The sequence below is a fragment of the Dermacentor andersoni genome, chromosome 2 (assembly GCF_023375885.2).
Source record: "Dermacentor andersoni chromosome 2, qqDerAnde1_hic_scaffold, whole genome shotgun sequence".
Lineage (NCBI taxonomy): Eukaryota > Metazoa > Arthropoda > Arachnida > Ixodida > Ixodidae > Dermacentor > Dermacentor andersoni.
In genome coordinates, this window is record NC_092815.1 from 207769082 (window position 1) to 207790489 (window position 21408).

Sequence of the window (21408 nt, forward strand, 5' to 3'; positions counted from 1 at the left end):
AGCACAGGCGACGACAGTTCAGACTTTTTCCCGATTCCTGGTACACTGAGATGGACTGTTGGGCTGATAAGACACCAAGGGTGTACCGATGGTTTAGATGCAGCGGTGAAGCCCGAGGGAAGTTTGTCGTTGTACTTGACGATAGTTTTAGAGAATGACGCTTGGTGCTTGTCTGAAGGTAGTGTTGCAAGGTGGTGATAGGGGGCACGTGCAAAATGTCTGATGTGCGTTCTTAGAACTTCCACCGCAATGTGAGTTCGCATTGGATGGTCCCGAGCAATCGCAAGAGTTGCCTCTCTTGACGTGCATCTGGGCAAACCAAGGCAGACTCTGAGTGCTTCAGCTTGTACTGCCTGCAGAACACGAATATTTGTCTTGCAGGTGTTGTTCAGTACAAGTAGACTATATCTTAAAGAAACGGAGAAAGAGAGCTCTGTAAAGTTTAAGCCTTGCGTCTACTGACATCCCCCACTTCTTTCCTGTCAAGTATTTAAACAACTGGGAAGTTGCTGTCAGGCGCCGTTTCATGTAGGCCACGTGCGGGCTCCAACAGAGGTCTCGGTCAATAATTACGCCAGGAAATCTGGGGGTTCGGACATAGGAAATGGTCCGCCCATTTATTGAGATGACATAAGGCGTCATCGGTTTGCGAGTAAATGCTACTAGTGCGCATTTTTCTGGTGATATGCTGAGACCCTGTTTATACAAGTAGTTCGCTGTCAAAGTGGCCGCTCTTTGAAGCCGCGCACGTATCTGAGGACGTGTGACTGCCGAAGTCCAGACACAGATGTCGTCAGCGTATATTGAAATTTTGATGGTAGTTGGCAAGTATTCAGCAAGTCGAACATGAGCGAGGTTGAATAGCGTCTGGCTGAGAGCACCGCCTTGAGGAACGCCCCTGCTGGTATAGCGTCGTGTAGTTGAGCCATCGTCAGTTAACACATAGAATGATCTTGCAGATAGGTAACTTGCAATCCACAAAAAACTCGACCACCTAGGTGGTTGAGGGAGCGTCGGGAATGGCCTCATGTAATTTGTTATCGTATGCCCCTTTCACATCTAAGAATAAAGCTGCAGATAAACGCTTACGGGACCTTTCGTGCTGGACATATGAAACGAGATGAACTACATTGTCGATAGAAGAGCGGTCACGTCGGAAACCAGCCACGGAAATCGAATAAATCTTGTAGTATTCAAGGTACCATTCCAGGCGGCCAAGGATCATCCGTTCCATTATCTTTCCTACACAGCTGGCCAGCGCTATTGGGCGGTAAGAGGTGAGTTCTAGTGGGGATTTGCCCTGCTTTAAGAGTGGCACCAGGCGGCTTACTTTCCATTCGTCAGGAACATTTCCCTCCTGCCATGAGGAGTTGTAAAGGCTCAACAATTCTATCCGTGCGGACTCTCCGAGATAGCACAAGGCCCGGTATGATATACCATCTGGACCCGGAGATGATGAGCGCTTGCAGAGAGCTAGTGCCGCTTCGAACTCCTTCCTCCATTGTAAAAGGAAGGTCCATGCGGCAATCACGGGAATGGGGGACGTCAGCTCGGGCTAGAGGATCTGGACGAGTCACTTGGTCTGCGATCCGCGCACAAAAGTCTTTTGCGACATGATGTCTTGCCGCCCTCGGAAAAGCGCTAGCGCCTTGAATGGAAAACGCCGTTCCGGAAGGCAACGCAGACCTTTTACCGTTTTCCAAATGTGAGACAGTGGCTTGCGGGGGTCGAGTGTCTGGCAAAACGTTGCCAAACGTTCCTACGCTAATCTATCTATACGACGCTGAATCTTCTTTTGCATCCTCCTGGCTGCCCTAAGGTCATGGATTGATTTTGTACGCCGATATCGACGTTCCGCCCGGCGACGAAGCACTCGAAGTCGCTCTAATTCTATGTCGAAGTCATTTCGCGTGGAAGAGATCGTCATCATGCGAGTGGTGTTTTGCATCGTAATTTTAACCGTTTGCTCTAACCCAGAGGGTAGGCCCTCGCGGCAGGCATCTTCCATCTCAGATTTGAAGTTGGCCCATTGAATCGTCCGAATGGTATTCCGTGGGCCTGATCTAGACGACAAGCCTTTGATGTTCAGATAGGTGGGAATGTGATCACTCCCATGAGTCTCAATGTCTGGAAACCACTTCACACATCTGGCGAGGGAGTTGGAGACGAAAGCAAGGTCGAGGCAGTTGCCGTATGTCACGCCTCGAAGAAAGGTGGGGCTACCATCGTTCAGGAGAGTAAGGCCATAGTTGTGGGCGATGCTTGCTAAACTTCGTCCTCTTGCATTTGTCCTTGTACTTCCCCATGCTGGATAGTGTGCATTGAAATCTTCTATGATGACCCATGGGGCGGGAAAAACACTCAAGATATCCGCAAATCTTTTGATATCGAAATTACTGGAAGGCGATGTATACACGCCTATGAGAGTAAACAAGAGTTTGTTCTTTTTAACTGTGATGCATATATATTGATTGTCGTCGTGGGGTGGAAATGGTTGCAAAACATAGGTGAGTTCACGACGAACAAAAACGACGGTTTTGCTGCATGCACAATTTGTTGATGACATGATAAATTCGTACCCTGACAGTCTTATTGGTTTCGAAAAGTTGGGCTCACAAATGACGATGAGTGGAAACACAACAAAAACTGAAAGGTTCGTTACTGAAAGGTTCGTTTGCGTCTTTGTAGGGCGACCCGTTCCCATTGGCACATACCTTGAACAGTGCACGTGTGCAGGGAATAGTGCAGTTGTCTTTCATCCCACAGAGGAAGGTAGGAATATTTGGGAAGTAAACACAAACCGGGTGTTTTCAGAAATTGTTCCTGTTGCTAAAGAGAAAGTTCATTCGTTCAGAGTTAACAGACATGGAAGTTTCGCAGTCCTAGAGCCAGTTCTTTCGTGTCAGCTAACCGTTTACTACTACCTTTTGACGTGGCCGGCCCTCAAGGTCAAGCTCTTCATTCCTGTGTCGTATACAAGGGACGTTGGGAAAATGTGAACTAACGATCAAATGCTTGTGTTATTAAGAGATGACGGAGGCATGTCAGTTTGTCGGGATAAGAGGTATCATCTTAAAGAAGATGGATCAATTCAAACACGTCCACTGCACTCAGTCATTCTGCATTCTTAGGATGACCCCCATGGTGAGCTCAGATTTACTTAGGCTTCGCTACTGTGAAATAATATCTGTCGAAGAATATCTAGCTGCAGGTTTACGCTGCTACAAATGTCCAAGCTTTGGACATATTGCAAAGGACTGCCGTTCTGCATGGTGGTGCAAAATCTGCTCTCAAGATCATTACTACACGCAATGTAAACAATCGAAGTGCCCAAACTGTAACGACAGTCACGACAGTTTTAAGGATGTCCCCAAAACAGAGACCCCACAAAAATTCACAGGCAGGAGCTCATACTCGGCAGGCCTCCTCGTCATAACGATGAACCCCTTTCACTTGCAGGTAACAGGAGTGGGGGCTATCCCAGCCCTGGAAACTCCTCAGGGTAACGCCTTAGTCTTGTGAGATTGTGGGGGATGGAATGGCACATTGTGAAATAAAATCACCTGTGTTATTTTGGAGGGAATAACTTTTGTTCCCAACGTAAGCGAACATTGAAAGGCGTGTCATTGGGAACCCTACGTATTTTCTGAAAGAATAATGTGTTCTACTTACTAGCTATACCTTTTTAATGGTTCTCGTACTTGAATTACATAATTTCCTTCTCCTGTCACCGAGGCTTCTCGTGAACAAGATAACTTCGCTTTATTTTACTACATTGCCTCAACAATGCTTATTTATGTCGCCTGTACATCGCATCTATTAGCCACCATATAAGTGATAACTAATCAGTTGAAGCACATTGTTATACTTTTATCTCGTTTTGCGCGCAGCTGCATTTTGCATTGCTGCTTTATCCTGTGAATTGTAATATCTCGAAGCATATTGCTTCTCATCCCATTCCGGAGTTCTAATGGGGGTAATAATTTGCTGTGCGTATCTACTGACACACGCTAAATGATCGAAGAGTAACGCTGTAAGTCTATACAGGTGTATGTACCAAATATAGAGCGTCTGTTCGGAATTTTCGGCGGAGATATTGTAAACCACACACAATTGTCAATAAAGTTTGGAGTGTTTGATGATTCAAATTAATGTCTAAGGTCGGTGCACAAAGCGATCGGAAAGCTGATGTGAATTATGCAATATTTTCTCCTGTTTCTCCACAGCTCGGCAAGTGGCTTCAAAGCATCAACGAACTACATGTCAGTATCGAAAGGCGGTGAACTGTCTGACAGATTTCATGATAATCTACACGAGCAAAGTTGCAGCCATTGCCAAAAAGAAGCAAGAGTTGAAGCAGAAAATCGTTGACGAGATATGTCAGTAAGTATGCCGGTTTTATTTTGTTTTTGTTTTTTTAATTAACAGCCCTGTCTGGGTAGTTCAACTTTCGTGATAGAGCAGACAAACATTTCATCATTCTGACATGTAGCATGCTGCCCCATTCATACTGCCGCGTGTATGCACCAGGCTATGAAGTTGACGCAGTAGCGGGAGGGTAGATGCATAGAGTTTCCTACAGGTAATAGAGAAAACTCTGGCGCTGTGATCGCTCTGCCTCAATGAACGATGGGTAGTACAAGCATTTTCCTGATAGTTGTGCGTGTGGCTTCACACGTTCTTGCAGCTTCGTTTATTACGCTTTATCTGGGCCTAAATTGGCCTAAATTTCAAATCAATTTATGCATTTTTTTAATGCAGAAGGTTGTAACACTCAGCAAGCATGCATAGTCGCTGCATAATGCAGTGGCGCCGCTTGTACATGCGTCCGTGGTAATGGTTTCAATGTCGGGATTCTGTGCTACAGGTCCTGTGTTCTAATCCTGCCGTGTTACAAGTTTAATAATGTTTACTTATATATTCATAACGCACTACTTTCTTAAATATGGCCCCTTTGCAAAGTCACGAAGCCACTTAAAACCAAAAGTACGAACTTTACGCCCCTCCAAGCACTACCCCTCATTCCCATAATGGGTGAACTGCCCTGCTTGCAGCTCTGGTAGACGCCAGCGCCACTGTTCCCTCGAGTAATTATATGAAGATCTATGGGTAGATGAACAGAGACGGCGTCGCTTTTGTTCTTGCATAAAAATGGTGTCTAGTCATACTGCATGGCGGCTTTCCCATCTCTTTTACTAATTCGCGACAATGTTAGTCTTCTAGAAGTATCGTGATGTATTTCGACAGACAACGCAGGTGCGGAGCACGTCAGTAAGGAAGGCACAGTGCTTTTTCAAATCACCCTATAACGATGGAGTGATGTACGTCACAGAACCTGTCCCTTTTCTGTCTGCCGCGATCAATGCGTCGATTTCGCCACAGTGTGCACGCTAAAATACGAATACTTTGCTGACTGACTGACTAGAATAATTGATTTAGTTTAACCACCGAAAGCTACACGAGCACGCGCACGCTTTATAGAGCAAGCGGAGAGGGAGGAGGTATGGTCCGCACTAATTTGTGTTGTCGCAGCCTTATAATTATTAAACAAAACAATTTCGCGTGCAGAACTTATGTGTTCCTATTGCCGTACTGAACGCGAGAGTGAAGAGATTTGCCGCTTTAACGGGACAACCACATCGGTTTTCTAAGCAATCCATAGTGTGACAGCGCTATCACTTTCTCAGCTCAGCGGCAACTTGGGACTCGGGAAACGGATGCGCGCCCTTTCCTCTCAAGCCTATCGTGCTGGCGGTAGCGGCTGTCCGTTCAGACGTAACGAGAGAAAACCTCTGACCTCTGACTTATGGGCACTTGAAGGTGGCATGGACGCCTGCGTCTATATCATTACCACATCGCTGCTAGAAGCCGCGACGGCATTTGGACGCGGGATGTGATTCTGCTTCTGGGGCAGGTTTTATAAGAAAATGGAGAAACGGTTGACCACATGGCGTACAGTCAAACGTCTTTATAACGACGTGCTCGGGACCTCCAAAATATGTCATTGTACAGGTTCCTACGTCGTTAAGCCCGCGCACCGTACCGCTCACGATATAGCAGGCTAAATACCTTCAACGAAAGAAACCCCTTATTTAGTGTGCATTCAAGTGTGACTTAGTGAAGTAAGTCGCTAATTTCTTGTGTGCACATTGCTTGATGGAATGTGCGAGTGCAGCCAACTACGCTGCGTCGAGGTTCAGCCCCGAAACGCAGGAGCTACGCAAAGTAAAGCGGCCGATCGCCCTGTGCTGCTGTCCCCTCCTTTGCCGTCGAAATTCTTGGTTCGTGTACAGAATCTTCATCCTTCGTTGGCAGTTGCGTCGTTTCTGCCCCCGGTGGCGTTGAACACGGTGGCGGTCGCCAGTCACGATTACATCAGGTCGTCATCAACTACGATGCACTCATAAAGCGTCACTCACACCTGTTAATGTGTTACAATAAGCAGCGCACGAGTTCAGAGATTCCTCGAGAAGTGCAGCAGGACTACTTCTGACGTGGCACACTCGACAAGAACGTCGCTGGCGCTCCCGACAGTGCAGCGCGAGCGCAACTCGGTGACGTCTGCGGAGAGCACTGGTGGCACATCTACGTTCGCTGTAAAGCAACAAATCAACCGTCGGGGACGCCCAAATACCTTCGTTCTACGGGCAAATTTGTTGTAGTGTTCTTCGTTGTAGAGGCATTCACAATACATATGACAGGTGGAGGCCGTCAGGTGTAACAGATGCTGTCTATTCACGGTCCCTGTCGTCGATGACGATGTGCCAGTAGGTCGCGCCGTGAAGGCAACCCAGAGAGTTATCAAAGAGTGGAAGAGGATGGACATGTTTCTTGGTGATCTTATTGAGCTGCCGATAATTTATGCAGAATCACCAACTATTGTCGTTCTTTTTAACTAAGGCAACAGGCGAAGGCGTCGGACTCGCGGCCGGCTGAATAATGCCTGTTGAAAGCATCTTGTCAACCTCTTGTTCAATAATTTGGCGCTTGTATGGTGACACGGGATAAGGCCGCCCGTAAATTGGAGGCGCATCGCCAGTATGCATACGATGCTTGAAAAGGGGTTTGACTGAAGAGACGACTGAAGAGTCGAGAATGTCGGAATATGTGACGAGAAAATGACGGAGATCGTCCACTTGTCAATGCAGAAGGTCCGGGGCAATCAATTTTGTGATATCGTTCTGTACCGACGGAGTAGTGGGTGCGTCGACGGAAGGAATTGCTGAAGAAGGACCAGGCAACAGTGATGAAATGGCACTCATTTGATGGCGACAAAGTCGCCAAAGCTACGCCTTGGGGTAGAACTTGAGGACACAGTCCGAAGTTCAAGAGAGGCAGACAAGTCCGGTTGGTCGCAACAGTCACAACGGTTTGGGGAATGGAAACGCTGTGCAGCAAAAGGACACTGGGAGACGGAGTGACCACATAGTCACCATTCGGTACACTGAGGCAGGGTACAGCGACAATATAGGTCAGTGCTTGGGGCGGCAAACGAACTCGGCACAAGAGTCTGACTCTGGACTGTGTCGTGAACGTCTGGTGAAGCGGGGAAGTCAACTTCAACGACACCGGCTGAGCAGTCGATTACAGTGTAGTGGTAAGACAAGAAATCAAGTCTGACGATTACGTCATGAGGGCATCGCAGAAGGACATGACGCAGAAGGGAAGTGTGGCGGCCAGCGACACTCACACGTGCGGTACACATCCCGAGCACGCCCGCAGTTCCGCCGTCAGCGACGTGCACAACACGGGACTCGGGAGGTGTTAGCACTTTGTTGGACTGTTCACGGAGACCAGAGCTTATGATACAAATATGTTCACCGATGTTAATAGGGGCAGTAACAGGTAGGCCATCCACTTTTACGGCAAGTAGGTTCTCCTGCGTCGGCAAGGTTAAAAGGGGGTTTGCAGTTTGGGGGTCCAGTAAAGCGTCCTGCCCGGGAGCTTCGTTGTTTAGTATTTCTGCTAAGAGCGTCCAGAGGGGTGCGGCGATGAATAGCGGCGGGGCAGAGGTGACTGGGAACGATGATCTTGCAGGGAAAGTGAACAGGTGGAGCTGCGGGTGGGTGCAGGAGCGTCTCGGAACAGTGAGCCGCTAAGAGCGGAAAACTGCAGGGGCCGATTGTCGTCGCGGCGAATGTTGAAAAAGGAAACGTGCGGTGGGAGGAAGGTGGGCGATATCGGTAGTTACGGGAAATGTGTCATATGCAGTGGCAATTAAAATAGTTGCGCTTGTCATCCTGGGTTCTCCACTGGGCCGGATGGTGATAGCGACGAAACGTTGCTGAGTTTCTATAGGCGGCAGAACAATACTGACCCGAGGGTGAGGAAGGAAGCCAACGGGCTGGAATGCTATGTTAGCTAGCTCTTTCCTAACGACGGCTTGTATTAAAGAGTGAGTCGGTCAGGAATCATCGGAAGAGTGTGAGAATTAGAAAGGTGGAGACGCCGCCTCAATTTCACGACGTACGATACGGGCAAGGCTGTCGATGGTGAGTCGCTGATGGGCGTCTGAAGGTTCGCGAAGGACGATGTAGCGGCAGTGTTTGGAAGATACATGAGATTTTGGGCGACGCGGCAACTCTTCTGTTCTTCAAAGGCCTGCATTTCTTTATAATGTCTTCAGCGGTCGAGCAGTCCTTAAAGGGAAGCTGAAACGGTTTTCAATTTCCATGAATTGCTGGGATTGGGAAGAACAGACCTAATAATTTCCGGTTCCGAATTTTTTTCTTCGTTTTGTTAATATAAGGGGCGGAAATCGCTTTCTAAATCACCCCCGCCGACAAGCCCCCATCGCTTCCCGGAGCGCCGGGTGAGGTGGTTGCCAGAGGGAAGAACCGGCGAGAGTGACGTCATTCGCGGCGACCGAGCTGCCGGACCGGCGTGCTGGCATGTGCTGGCATGCCTCTTTCCGTCCTGCGCTTTACTGAACGACGCTACGAGAGATCTGCTGCCGCCGCCGCTCACGTTTGTTTTCTTTTGCGATTTTCGTAAGCTGTTCTTTCCTTCTGTGCTGCGTGAGTGCCTACAGCCAAGGGCGCCCAACATGCCCTCGTTCTGTGCAGCATTCGGATGCGCGAACACAGGCGGGCGAGACGATGTGGTGTTTCACAGGTTCCCGAAGGACAAGAAGCTTGCAGCGCAGATAAGTTCGTGCCGACGAAATCAACTGTGCTGTGCTCGGACCATTTCCGCTACAGCGACTATCATCGGAGCTTGACAACGATGCGGGTAATCGGTATTCCAGTTAAATCGGCGCGACTGAAGCCCGGCGTTGTTCCGTTGTTCCGCTTGGGATACTTCTTGCAGTGGCTGCGTTCGCACTTAGAAAAAGTTCGGTGTTTCTTGATCCGATTTTTGAGAAAATTTTCCATATATAAGCTCAGTTCTGAATGAAAAAAAAAATTATTTACCCATGGAAACAAACCGTGTACTTATACGGCTGCTAACACGTTCTTTTAAATCAATTTTCCTTTCGGTATTTTTTTAATTGCAGCCCGTCGCGGCAGCTTCACGTGCATGCTCGCGCGAGCAAACGCCGCTGGCACGCTGCGAAGCATAGACGGAAACGCGCGCAGTAATAAATTTTGGTGACCGGACTTCGTGCGTAGCTTCCACAGCGTTGCACCTGAGCTATGAAATGGAGTAGGCTTGCCTAGTGACATTCGACGTACGGTTGCAGTTATCATGTTTACCACACGGCGGTGCTAAAACTGCCTAATATCTTTATGTCAACACTAGCATGGAGCACGCATACCGATTCTTGATCGAGCCACAATCGCAAAGTCGTCGAAACATAGTATGAATATTGCACATATAATACCTCTGGCCATCTCTGGGTGTGTATGATAAGTAACTTCCATGACTGTACCTCGCAGCACTGCATGTGCGCGCTTTGAAACGCGGCGCTTATGTTCTCGATCGTGTATCAACACTAAAAAAACTACGGGACTTTAGACAAGCAGCGGCAAGGTGCTTGACATCGCGGAATTGCACCCGTGTTTACAATCTAATGAGAAGTTAGTGCTTCGGCATTCTTTCAGCAGCAAGTTCCCAGTGACACTTTAGCGCATTTTTCTCCCGTCATTGGAACGTGCAGCTACATGAAAAAAAAGACGTAAGTACCAGCTAAGATTTCCAACGCGCGAGAAGGTGCACACATCGCTCTCGCTGTTGGCACACTCAACATCGTCGTTGCCGCCGTTGCCGCCATCGTTTTCCGTATCGGCTGTCGGTTCGAACACGTACGGCGAAAATACAAGCTGTCCGAGACCGCGAGAACGTTCCGTAATGCTTACAACTCAGCTATGAAGCCAGAACAGAACAGCGTGCTACGCTCCGGAACGGCGGCGCCGACCGGCGACTGCCGCGAATGACGTCACAACGGCCCCGACCAATCACGGGCAACAGCGGCGTTCGCGCGATGCCCTGAGGCGCTGGTGCGCGTTTTCTTGAAAAAACAGCCGCTTGCGTTTGTTTCCGCCCTTTTTGAACCAGATATTCGTGTTCAGGGGACTCAAAACTGTAGAATGCCGCAGAGAACTCATTTTTTTCGAAAAGTGTTTCAGCTTCCCTTTAAAGACCAACAAGTTGAAAGCATAATCAGCAATGCCTTTCAGGACGTGACTTAGTTTTTCCGGCTCGGTCATGTTGGTATCAACTCGACGGGAAAGGGTGATAACGACAAGGATGTATGACACGTAAGACTCAGTGGCCCATTGAGCACGACAGGAGAGATCTTTCGAAGCCGTGCGCTGGCGGCCAATTGGTTTACTAAATAGGTCACAAAGCTTCTGCATGCGTGGATCCAAAGTAGTCTGCTCTGTTTCGTGAGTGTCAAACCAGACGCGAGCTGCCCCGCTGATGTAGAAAGCGACATTGGCGAACGTCACTGTCAGGTCCCACCGATTGTTCGTTGCAACGCGCTCATGATTCCCAAGCTGGTCATGGACGTTGACGCTGTCGGTGCCGTAAAGAAAGCCAGAGTCGCAGAATTGGATCGAAATCACCGGCTGGGGTGCCGGTGTTGCAGTTGACACAGTATCTCCACCTGTTGATATGGTGGAACTTGCCAGGACACCTCCGCTGCGCAGTTCTGTCTTGCGTAGTACCCCGCATCTCCACCTAAATTCCACGGGAAAGATATATGGTATGGTATGGTAAGGTAAAACTTTATTCTGGTCCTCCGGAACGCGCGTCAGCACCTAGCGGGCCACTCCCACGTCGGTAAAGAAAGGCCGAGCCTCTCTGCTGCGTCGCGGGCCCGATGGACAACTCATAGCTGTGCTCAAGATCGAGGCTGCTTAGGGTAGCGTCCCATTTGGACGACGTGATGCCGTCGCCGTCGTATAATCGTCGTTTTACCCCCCCCCCCCCCCCCTTCGTGGCCAATGTCGTCTTTGGCACGTTGCTCGCAGTCTCGTGACAGTATGAATTCAGCCGGGACATAATCAATTATTCAACGGCTCATATCGCTTTGGACGCGTTCGTTGTAAAAGCGTTCGACTGTATATGGTAAGCATGTGTACGCCAAAAGTTATCACCGAGAGCGCTCAGCTGATTCTTACCAGACACGCGATTTTCGAATAGGTCTCAGGCATACTGCCGACACCATGCAGAATGAAACCTAAACTATGCCAAGGTCCCACCCAGTTAGTGGCGCGAAGCCTGACCACTTCAAGCCAAGAGGGTAGCCCCTTATGACTCGTTTGCTATCATCACTGGAAGTGAATAGTGTTGCTGACTTTAGATACACCTCACTTTAGCTGCAACATTTACGCGTTATTTCTGATCTTTTTCTGAGATTGGTTCTCGATACTGCGAAATGACGTTCTGGCTTATGGTAAAACGCTGGTGGCTCGCCATAAAAGCCAGTGGCCAATACAAGCCAGTGGCTTGTATTGACCTGGTCATAGATAGCGTGCACTCTCTTTTAGCACGTGTCAGCTCACACCTTCAAATATTTGAAAAACAATTGAAAAACAAGTGAAATGCTTGGCGTACAAAAGCCCATGAACGCGTCAAAACGCTTAACTCTTAATTTTAAGAGGTGCAGTGGCGGAAATTCAAGTAAGACATAAAAACACATTTCCCTCGTAATGCACACCTTTTTCAATATGAGCAGAATGCACACGACATAGAACACAGGGGCCAGTGGTGCACATTCTATCCATCTATTAGAAATATATTCAGACTAACCCAATACACAGTACTGTTGCAAAACGCTCAAAGATACCTTGACTACGGTCGTTCAACTATTCTCAGTTCATCATTGTAACTGGAATTAAATGGTTCAGTAAGGTTATACACACACAAAGAAGATCACTGGGCTCTCAGCGAATATATTGACTCGAAATTTCAAATCGGTGCTGCCTCGTCCCTCCCACCACCTTGGCCATCTTGTAATGAATTGTGTGATGTCTGTAAATTTGGGGTCGCCACTGTATCGTCTGCTCCTAAACAGTCTGACACAACATCAGACATTTTGCTACACACGCTGTGGTAACCAATGGCGCAGCATGGGCTGAGCTGATTATTTGTGCCCGCAATTCTTTCATTCGCTCTAGAAAAGCAAACCTAACCTGAGAACAAACAAAAATTTCGTGGCCAATTTTGGCCAATCCTGGAAATTCCTGGCCGATCCACCAGAATGGGCATGCGCCACTGCGACAAACGAGGGGCACAATCTTTTAGACAGCTAGGTATGTCTCGCACTTCTCTGGGCAAACACCTGTCATTGCCATTCTTCTGTCAAGAGACATCGCATCCCCTTCGCCATTGTGACAGCGCTGTGAAGACGTTTCACACTGTGCATCCGCCTTGTTTGGTGTGTTCATTTCAGTATGTTTTGCGAGTTGTGGAGTGGAGAAACATAAAATGGTTCTAAATTAAAGTTGTTGTCAACATTGTGGTGGATGAATATAAACATATCGCGGGATCTCATGTTGCACAGAATGCAAGACAATAGAATTGTGCGCATCGACGCTAGCTGCAAGACATTCAATTAACTGCTTCACTAAAGCTTCACTTCTCATAGATTCCAACGTGTGCGTTGAATATTGTTTTTCTTTCTGCGAAAGTGCGCACCAACGCTGTAGAAGTCGATACCGTAGCTGTTGACCATACGACCCTTTCTCTAGAGAGGGTTGTATGGGAATTCTTGCCCTGCGCACAGCCTTGTCCAACTCTTTCACAAGAATATTCAAATTCGTGCAATAAGAGCCTTAATGTCTTCTTCCTTTCACTTTTCTCCGCGCTGCGACACCATCTTCACACTCCTTCGCATTGTCCGCGTCTCTAATCCAATGGAAGGCTTGCGTAAGGAGTTAGAAGGTTAACGAACAACGAAGGGCGAATGACCACGAAAATCCCAGAAGAGCCACGGAAAGCTCGCTTAACCCTGGAATGAACAAATACAGTTTTACATAACAGAAAATTTAGAAATCTTGTCCGCCTTTATTTCTGGCTATGGAGGGTACATTTGCATAAAGGAAATGTTTTTGAGCAGGAACCTCATAAGTACAGGACTAACAATTAGTAAGTGGTTTCTTGAACGTTTCAAGACCAGAAACTTTGCTGCAGGATACTGAGACGTGTACCTGTTCCTCCTTATCTTGGGGACTGCATTTTACCCGGACCCGCCGTGGTTGCTTAGTGGTCATGGTGTTGGTGTGTTAAGCACGAGGTCGTCGGATTACGCATTCCGATGGGGGCAAAATGTGAAGACACCCATGCATTTAATTTAGGTGCACGTTTGAGAACCCCAGGCGGTCGAAATTATTCCGGAGACCCCCACCACGGCTTGCCTCCATAATTATGGAGGCACGCCGTAAAGTAAAACTCTAATTTAATTTTTTAAAGTCAACTACAAACAACTTAAAGTTGTCGCTCAGCGCAAGGCATCGTGCATGATTTGGCACTTTATTCGAATGTTATCGCTGATATTAACTGTCATGTGTGCTTTGGCCTAACTTTGTGCAATCATATTGTATGCGCGACACCGATTCTGTGCGTAGTACTTCTTGGAATAGCAGGCTGGCACCAGCAATTACGCTGGAACGTTCGACGAGTCACATATAAGAGACGACGCGCTTGACCCGCATATCATATTTTTGACGGTCGCCGACTGTTCTCGCCACTATCGTTGTGCTTGACTGTGCTTGCTTTTTCTCGGCACAGGTTCGCCCAATGAAAAGTTACTTTCGTGATTCGCAATTTTCGCTACTGTGTTCCTCGCCGTTACTGCAACCTGACATCTGGTGGACGTGCTGGGTATCGTAACTGCACCGTGACAAGGTCAACATGATTCAATGAGAAGTTCTAAGTTCTGTGTAGCGTGTGGTACGATGGGAATTACAGGATTGAAAAAAAAAAGAAAGTCCTTCGCAGATGTCAAAGCAAAGCATGCATCGAAGGCACCAAGGCTGTTTAACGGGATTTCGTGCACCTCTATTGGGTGTACGAACTCCCTTAATACAGCTCTGGCGCCCCATAAGACGGGGAACGCGTGGTCTTTTATTGTCTTGCAATTTGTAATTCTCTGCGCATTTACTGTCCAGACGACCTGCGGGCATCTGCGCATCGACTCACTCGACGGACGACTGCAGCTCGCAGCAGAGAAATGTCGTGAAACGTTTCGAGGACGCAATGAGCGCGAGTGTCGCCGAGGTCTGCCGAGAAGACGCCTCTTTCGTCAAGAGTGAGTATGGCATGTGTACCTCTAGAGTCGTCGACGTTTTATGTATATATATACTGTAAAGAAGAACACCTACATTCATGCCGCAGTGGCTTTGCGGCTATGGGGTTGCACTGCTAAGCACAGGTCGCGGGATCGAATTCCGGCCGCAACGGCCGCATTTCGATCGGGGCGAAAGGCAAAAAACGCCCATGTCCAGTGCATTGAGGGCACGTTAATGATCCCCTAGTCGTAAAAATTAATCTGGAGTGCCTCATTACGTCCTCCTCGTCCTCAATTTAAGTAGAACCCTTTTCGTTATGGACGACGCAACGAGCTATGGAAAGAAGAATGATAGGTGTAAGGTTAAGGGATAAGAAAAGAGCAGATTGGGTGAGGGAACAAACGCGAGTTAATGACATCTTAGTTGAAATCAAGAAAAAGAAATGGGCATGGGCAGGACATGTAATGAGGAGGGAAGATAACCGATGGTCATTAAGGGTTACGGACTGGATTCCAAGGGAAGGGAAGCGTAGCAGGGGACGGCAGAAAGTTAGGTGGGCGGATGAGATTAAGAAGTTTGCAGGGACAACATGGCCACGATTAGTATATGACCGGGGTAGTTGGAGAAGTATGAGAGAGGCCTTTGGCCTGCAGTGGGCGTAACCAGGCTGATGATGATGCCCCACTATGGTGTGCTTCATAATCAAATTGTGGTTTTGGCACGTACAATCTCAGAATTCAATTCAGACCAGCACTACTCGTAGAAGCAGAGTGCGCTGCTCACGCAGAGAGAAGATGACCATTCAGCAGTGCGCACCTTGCGATGGTCCCTCCACCGCCGGTTAACTTCCTGTCTCTTGACTAACAGAAAAGGAGCGCGCTGATACCAATCACTCCATTGGCTGGACCGGTCCAACCCTGGAACTCTGCAGCCGTACCTTGCCTCCAGCTTCTATCATGGCCATGGACGAAGGGCAGCGGGTTGTGTCCCAGCTTCCGACTGTGGTCTGTTCCGGTATTCCTCGGTAACGTGACCCTGTTTTCTTCAGCATTACCGAGGACCAGCACGTCGGTGATTGGCTTGTGTCATACGACCGGGTAAGCAAGCACAACAACTGGGACAACACAAGGAAATTCAACATTGTCATCTTTTATTTGACTGACGGCGCCAATTTATGGTTTCCTAACTACGAGACGGATCTTACCACGTGGTCAGCCTTCAAAACAGGATTCGCTCAACTCTTCGACGGTCCAGTCGTTCGCAAGTTGCATGCCGAACGGCGCTTGCAAGGACGAGCTCAGCAAAGTGCTGAAACCTGCACCCGCTATATTGAAGATGTGGTCGACCTTTGCAAGCGGGTCAACCCATCCATGATGGTACCCGCCGTGGTTGGCCAGTGGCTATGGTGTTGGGCTGCTGAGCACGAAGTCGCGGGATCGAATCACGGCCATGGCGGCCGCATTTCGATGGGGGCGAAATGCGAAAACACCCGTGTACTTAGATTTAGGTGCACGTTTAAGAACCCCAGGTGGTCGAAATTTCCGGAGTCCTCCACTACGGCGTGCCTCATAATCAGAAAGTGGTCTTGACACGTAAAACCCCATAATTTACTTTTTTTATATTCATGATGGAGGCCAACAAGATCAAACACACCTTCAAATATTTTACTTAGGATGCCTTCCAGATGCTTGTCGCCAAAAGCCCGCAAACAGCAGCCGACGTCATTCAACTATGTCAAAGCTATGACGAGCTTTGGAGGCAACGAGAGTCTGCTCACTGCACTTGCTCATCAGACGAAACAATTTCGGCCATAGCACCCCCTGGTCTTGAGGGGGGTGCACTCTCCGTTACTTCGGGAGATAAAGCAGTTTGCACTCGAGGAAGTGACACGCGAGCTCTCCCTTCTGCCTTGTACCCTTGACCATGCCCCATCTGCACTACGTTTCTCGATCCCGCTCGTCATTCAAGAGCAAGTAGCCATGGTGATACCCGCAGCCCCTGCGTTATTGGTGGCTGCTCCGCTCACTTACGCCGGAGATACGCTCTGGCTTCGTCCTTCGCCCGTCACGAATTCCTATGTTCCCGCACGAAGTTTTCTTGCGTTCCTCAACCGGTGCACCAGGCTGCCCGTTCATTCTACCGACCGGCGCCACGTTTTTAGAGCCCCTGGAGCACTGCAGGCAACCGCCCCATATGCTACTCGTGCGGTTTTCCTGGCCGCATAGCGCGGTTTTCCCACCAGAATGGTTTTCTCTAACGTAAAGACGTCCGCCGAAACACCTATGATTTTGCACCGACGCCACAGAATGCTTCATCTGGCGCGCCTGAGAACTTCTTTTCCACACACCGAAACTTCAATCCTTTTTCGACACACCGAAACCATGTGAGCTGCTAAGCGACCGAGGACGTGTATTTCTGTGGGACATCGTCGAAGCAATTCTAAAGAAATGCAACGCCTGTCTCCGTTTTTATTTGCGGTCAATATGATATGTAGCCTCCGTCAGTTGACGAAATTTATGTCGATGTACTACGGCCCGTACCGTGCAGTCAAGCGAACTTAACCCGTGAACTACGTTGTCAAGCCGCTTGAATTCTCTTGTGATCAACGTCGTCGAGGGCGCAAGATTTTGCATATAGACCGTCTAAAGCCTCACTGTGACCCTGCAGTCATGTCCTGTCACTAGGTCTCCAGAATGACTCTTTTCCGAAGAGGAAGTAAATGTAATGAAGAAGGTCGGGACTATTTGTAAAAGCACAGCACGCTGCTCACCCAGAAGGAAGGCTGTGATTCGGCAGTGCAAGCCTTGCGCTGGTTCCGCCATTGCCGGTTAACTTGCGGCGTGTTGACGTTAGGCTAAAGTTCTGCGCGCATCAAACATCTCAATACTTCGTAAAAATGACGGAGATTACTGTCGAAATCAGCAGAGAAAACGACGACGCTATCCAGATAGCACAGGCATGCCTTCCATTTTAACCCACGCAAGACACTGTCCATCATCCTTTTGAATGCTGCTGGGGTATTACATAGGTCGAAAGACATAACATTGAATTCGGACAGCCCGTGGGAGTTACGAAGACAGTTTTCGGGCGATGAGATGGTGTCATAGGGACCTGCCAATAACCGTACCTTAAGTCTGTAATTCGGCTCCTTGCAAGCAGTCCAGGGCATCAACGATGCCTGGCAGAGGATACACATCATTGCGCGCAACTTTGCTTATTCGGAGGTAATCGACGAACAAGAGGATCGAGCCGTCTTTTTTCTTGACAAGAACAATATGCGACGACAACGGACTGCAGCACGGCTGAACGATGCCACGCTGAAACATCTCGTCAACTTGTTCAGAGATCACACGGCGCTCAGCAGGGGATGCGTTAAGGGCGCTGTCGCAGATGCGCTTGGGAGACGGTGTCAATCGGATGGAGAAGAGTGTGCGTTCGACCCAATGACGGTCTTCTGGCAAGCAAATGGGCCACGAAACTTGTGTAGAAGTGCTAGAAGTTTTCCGCGGTGCGCCTCTGCAAGTTCGTCGTCGATGGCCGAGGCAGACATACTTGAAGGTGGGCGATCAGGCGTACCAGTAGAACGTGTCAGTGCACTAAGTAGCGGGTTGCAAGCGTCTTCAGGCCAGAAGATGGAGGATATGTGGAATACCTGAATTGTGCCTATACTCTCTCCACGGAGTAATGTTGAGGGAACTGGCAACGGATTCGTAACAAACAAGGATGTAGGCCGTTGGGCAAGTCGAAAACGGCAAATAGCAACGCGAGATTGCTGCGCTGTTGAACAGTTTCGGAGGGTGGAAAGAGAACTATCAGGTCACCAACACCGGCACAGGATGCGGGGACCAAGGCGGTAGCTTCGTATCGTTGGTGACAAAACAACTTTTCCAACGTAATTTCAGAAGACATGAAACACAACGCAGAGAACGCCGCCTCGACACGCGCACGTACTAACAGCACGATGGCGAGACAAAAAATGCCAACCGAGGATGACAGCATGCGAGCGGGGCGGCAACACAAGAAATTCAATGGGATACACAACAGTTTCAATGACGACGTGGGCTGTGCAGGCGGCTGACGGCTGAATATGGTGTGCGCTGGCGGTACGGAAGGATAATCCCTTTGACATCGAGGTAACCATCCTAAGCAAGTGGCAAAGTTTTGTATGTATCACTGAAATGGTAGCACCAGCGTTCAAAAGTGCAAGGGTACGAAAACCATCCACAAAAACTTCGATGAGGTTTGCTGGAGAAATTTTAGCACTTGAATTTTTCGACGACAATGCACCTCGTGCCTCGGGAGCTGCGGCATTTAGTTTTCCGCGTCAGAAGGGCAGGGTTGACGGTGCATAGGTGACAGAGAGTGACGTCGGGGTGATGGAGATCGGCGGTTAGCTCAGGGCAGGCGTTCGGGCGAAGAGGATTGTTGTAGCCGCGCTGTGCCGTTAAAGCGTCCAGGATCGTACGCAGACGGGCGCATGGCATCAGCGTGAAAAGGAGGGCGACGGCGACAAAAGCGTGCCACATCTCCTGCATAACCGCAAGAATAACACATATGGCGATTGTCCACAATGCAACATGGATTATAAAACGTGAGGACTGTTCAGCTTAATGGAACCACTAGTGGTGGCCGAAGGGGGGCCGACGCGGAAGAATAGGTTGGTTGACGGGGCGACCCGGCAGCGACGACTTGCGCGTACGCCAAGGGTGGCGAACGAGCGAAAGGCAAAGCGTCAGTGATCTTTTCCTGTAACACTTGTCGAATGGCTGGGGCCAGATGTTGTGTGTGTGCTGGCTCGGGTGTGCTTGATGAAACGCAGCGCTGTCGGGCGACCTCCTCACGCACGGACTGCTATATGAACCAGCAGTGCATTCTGGACGCCCAGAGTCAAGGCCGCGATCGAGTCGTCCTGTTCCAGAGGGCGTCGAGTTTGGGCGCGCTGCTCGGGCAATTCGTCGAAACTTTGGCACAAGCTGACATCTGCCACGATTTGTGGGTCTTTGCCCAATGAGATTTGAAATGCGTAATCGGCTATTCCTTTGAGGATGTGTTTGATCTTATCCGACTCGTACATCGACGGGCTTGTGCACTCACACGTGTCGACGACGTCTTCAATATAGCTGGTGAAGTTCTCACCGATTTGTTGAGCGCGTTCACGAAGTCGCTGTTCTGCGCGGAGCATGCGGGCCGCGGTGCGGCCGAAGATTTCCGAAAAAAAAAATTGGCCTGAACGACGCCCAGTTATTAATCTCTGCTTCGTGATTTCGGAAGCAGATACTGGCGACACCAGTAAAGTAAAAATTGCATTGGTCAGCCCAGTTGCATCGTCCCATTTGTTGACTGCGCTCACGCTCTGGTAAGTTGCCAACCAGTCCTCGACGTCATGGTCGTCAGTCCCGCTGAATATTGGTGGGCGATTCTGAGGCAGCGCGCCGGGACAGACGGTGGCTTGAATCTGGGAGCCTTGTGTGGTAGTTTCTTCTGGCATCGCTGACGCCGGAGGAAAGTTACGGCTTCGTAGTTCCAGGTTGGGAGACAGGGATACTACACAACACCTGCACCAAACATTCTATATGCGGTCGCAGAGACCTGTCGACTTGAGGAGGTAGGAACAATGAAGTAAGCAAGAAAGGATAACGAGTAAGAGTGTCTATGATCGATTTATTCATGGCGCTTTAACGCCAAAAGCAACTCTCAGGCTGTAGGGGACGCCGTAGTGGAGGGTCACGGACTAATTTCGACTAGTTATGGCTCTGTAACGTGCACCATCTAAGCACGTGAGCGATTCTGCATTTCACCGCAGCCGCCGCGGTCGGGAATTGAACCCGCGAATTGATGCTTAGCATCAGAAGGCGGGCCAACTACTGCTTATTAAACCCACAAAGCCCAAACATTATTCAGCATCAAGGAAACTTGGAAGAACTTGATCACCTTTGTTTCTGCCTATTTAAAGCACAGTTGCACACACACACACACAAAATAAAGACAGTAGAGTGGTATTTTAGGTTCAAATAAGTAGTATTTAATAGCAGCAATAGGTTCGTTTGATCTATCCAATGCGAGAGCAGGCAAACCGCGTAGACCGCGTAGAAAGCTATTTTCTTTTTTTCCTCTCTCTGAAGAATTGAGCGAACTGAGTTTAATAGAATCCGCAACTTGAAGTTGACTTCGTCGTGCCAAAAACGCTAGTAAGGCCCTTGCGTTAACTTTCCCGCGCATAAGAGGAAGCTTTAGCTCGGGTGATCCTATCTAAATACATGTAAAAAGAGAATTCGTTTTTCTCTGCAACCACTGCACTAAATTTGATGAGGTTTGTTGCATTTAAAAGAAAAGCTTAAAATCTAGTGACTGCTGGTTTCTAATTTTCGATTTAGGTCCTCAATGTTTTATAAAAGAATTGGCAAAAACTGAAAATTTTCAAAAACGAAACTATAATCTTTACAACTCTGTAACTCAGCAACGAATAGGGGTAATACAATTCTGTGAGTTGCATATGGTAGTACATCTAAAGCGGGCAAAATTAATGTGTTACACATGAATTTAAAAAAAATTAGTAATATGGAAATACAGCTTTTGCAGAACCCTTGTAAACAACGTAACAAATTCGCGTAAGATATAAAATGACGTATCGAATTTGGCCGCTTTGAACGGTCTAATGGATGTCGTTTACAGAACTGCGATATCTGCTCTTGATGCAGAGCTACGAATTTGTAAACTTCGTGCTTCTATA

At 48.6% G+C, this 21408-nt stretch overlaps 1 protein-coding gene across 1 annotated transcript in view; it reads left to right on the plus strand.

Annotated features, from left to right (window-relative positions):
- The window catches only part of LOC126540187 (uncharacterized), a 91058-nt gene that overhangs the window by 61023 nt on the left and 8627 nt on the right, over positions 1-21408 (plus strand). Inside the window, exons 6-7 of the mRNA XM_050186974.3 lie at positions 4227-4383; positions 14559-14698. Coding sequence (XP_050042931.1) covers positions 4227-4383; positions 14559-14698 — 297 coding nt within the window. The remainder of the gene's footprint in view (positions 1-4226; positions 4384-14558; positions 14699-21408) is intronic.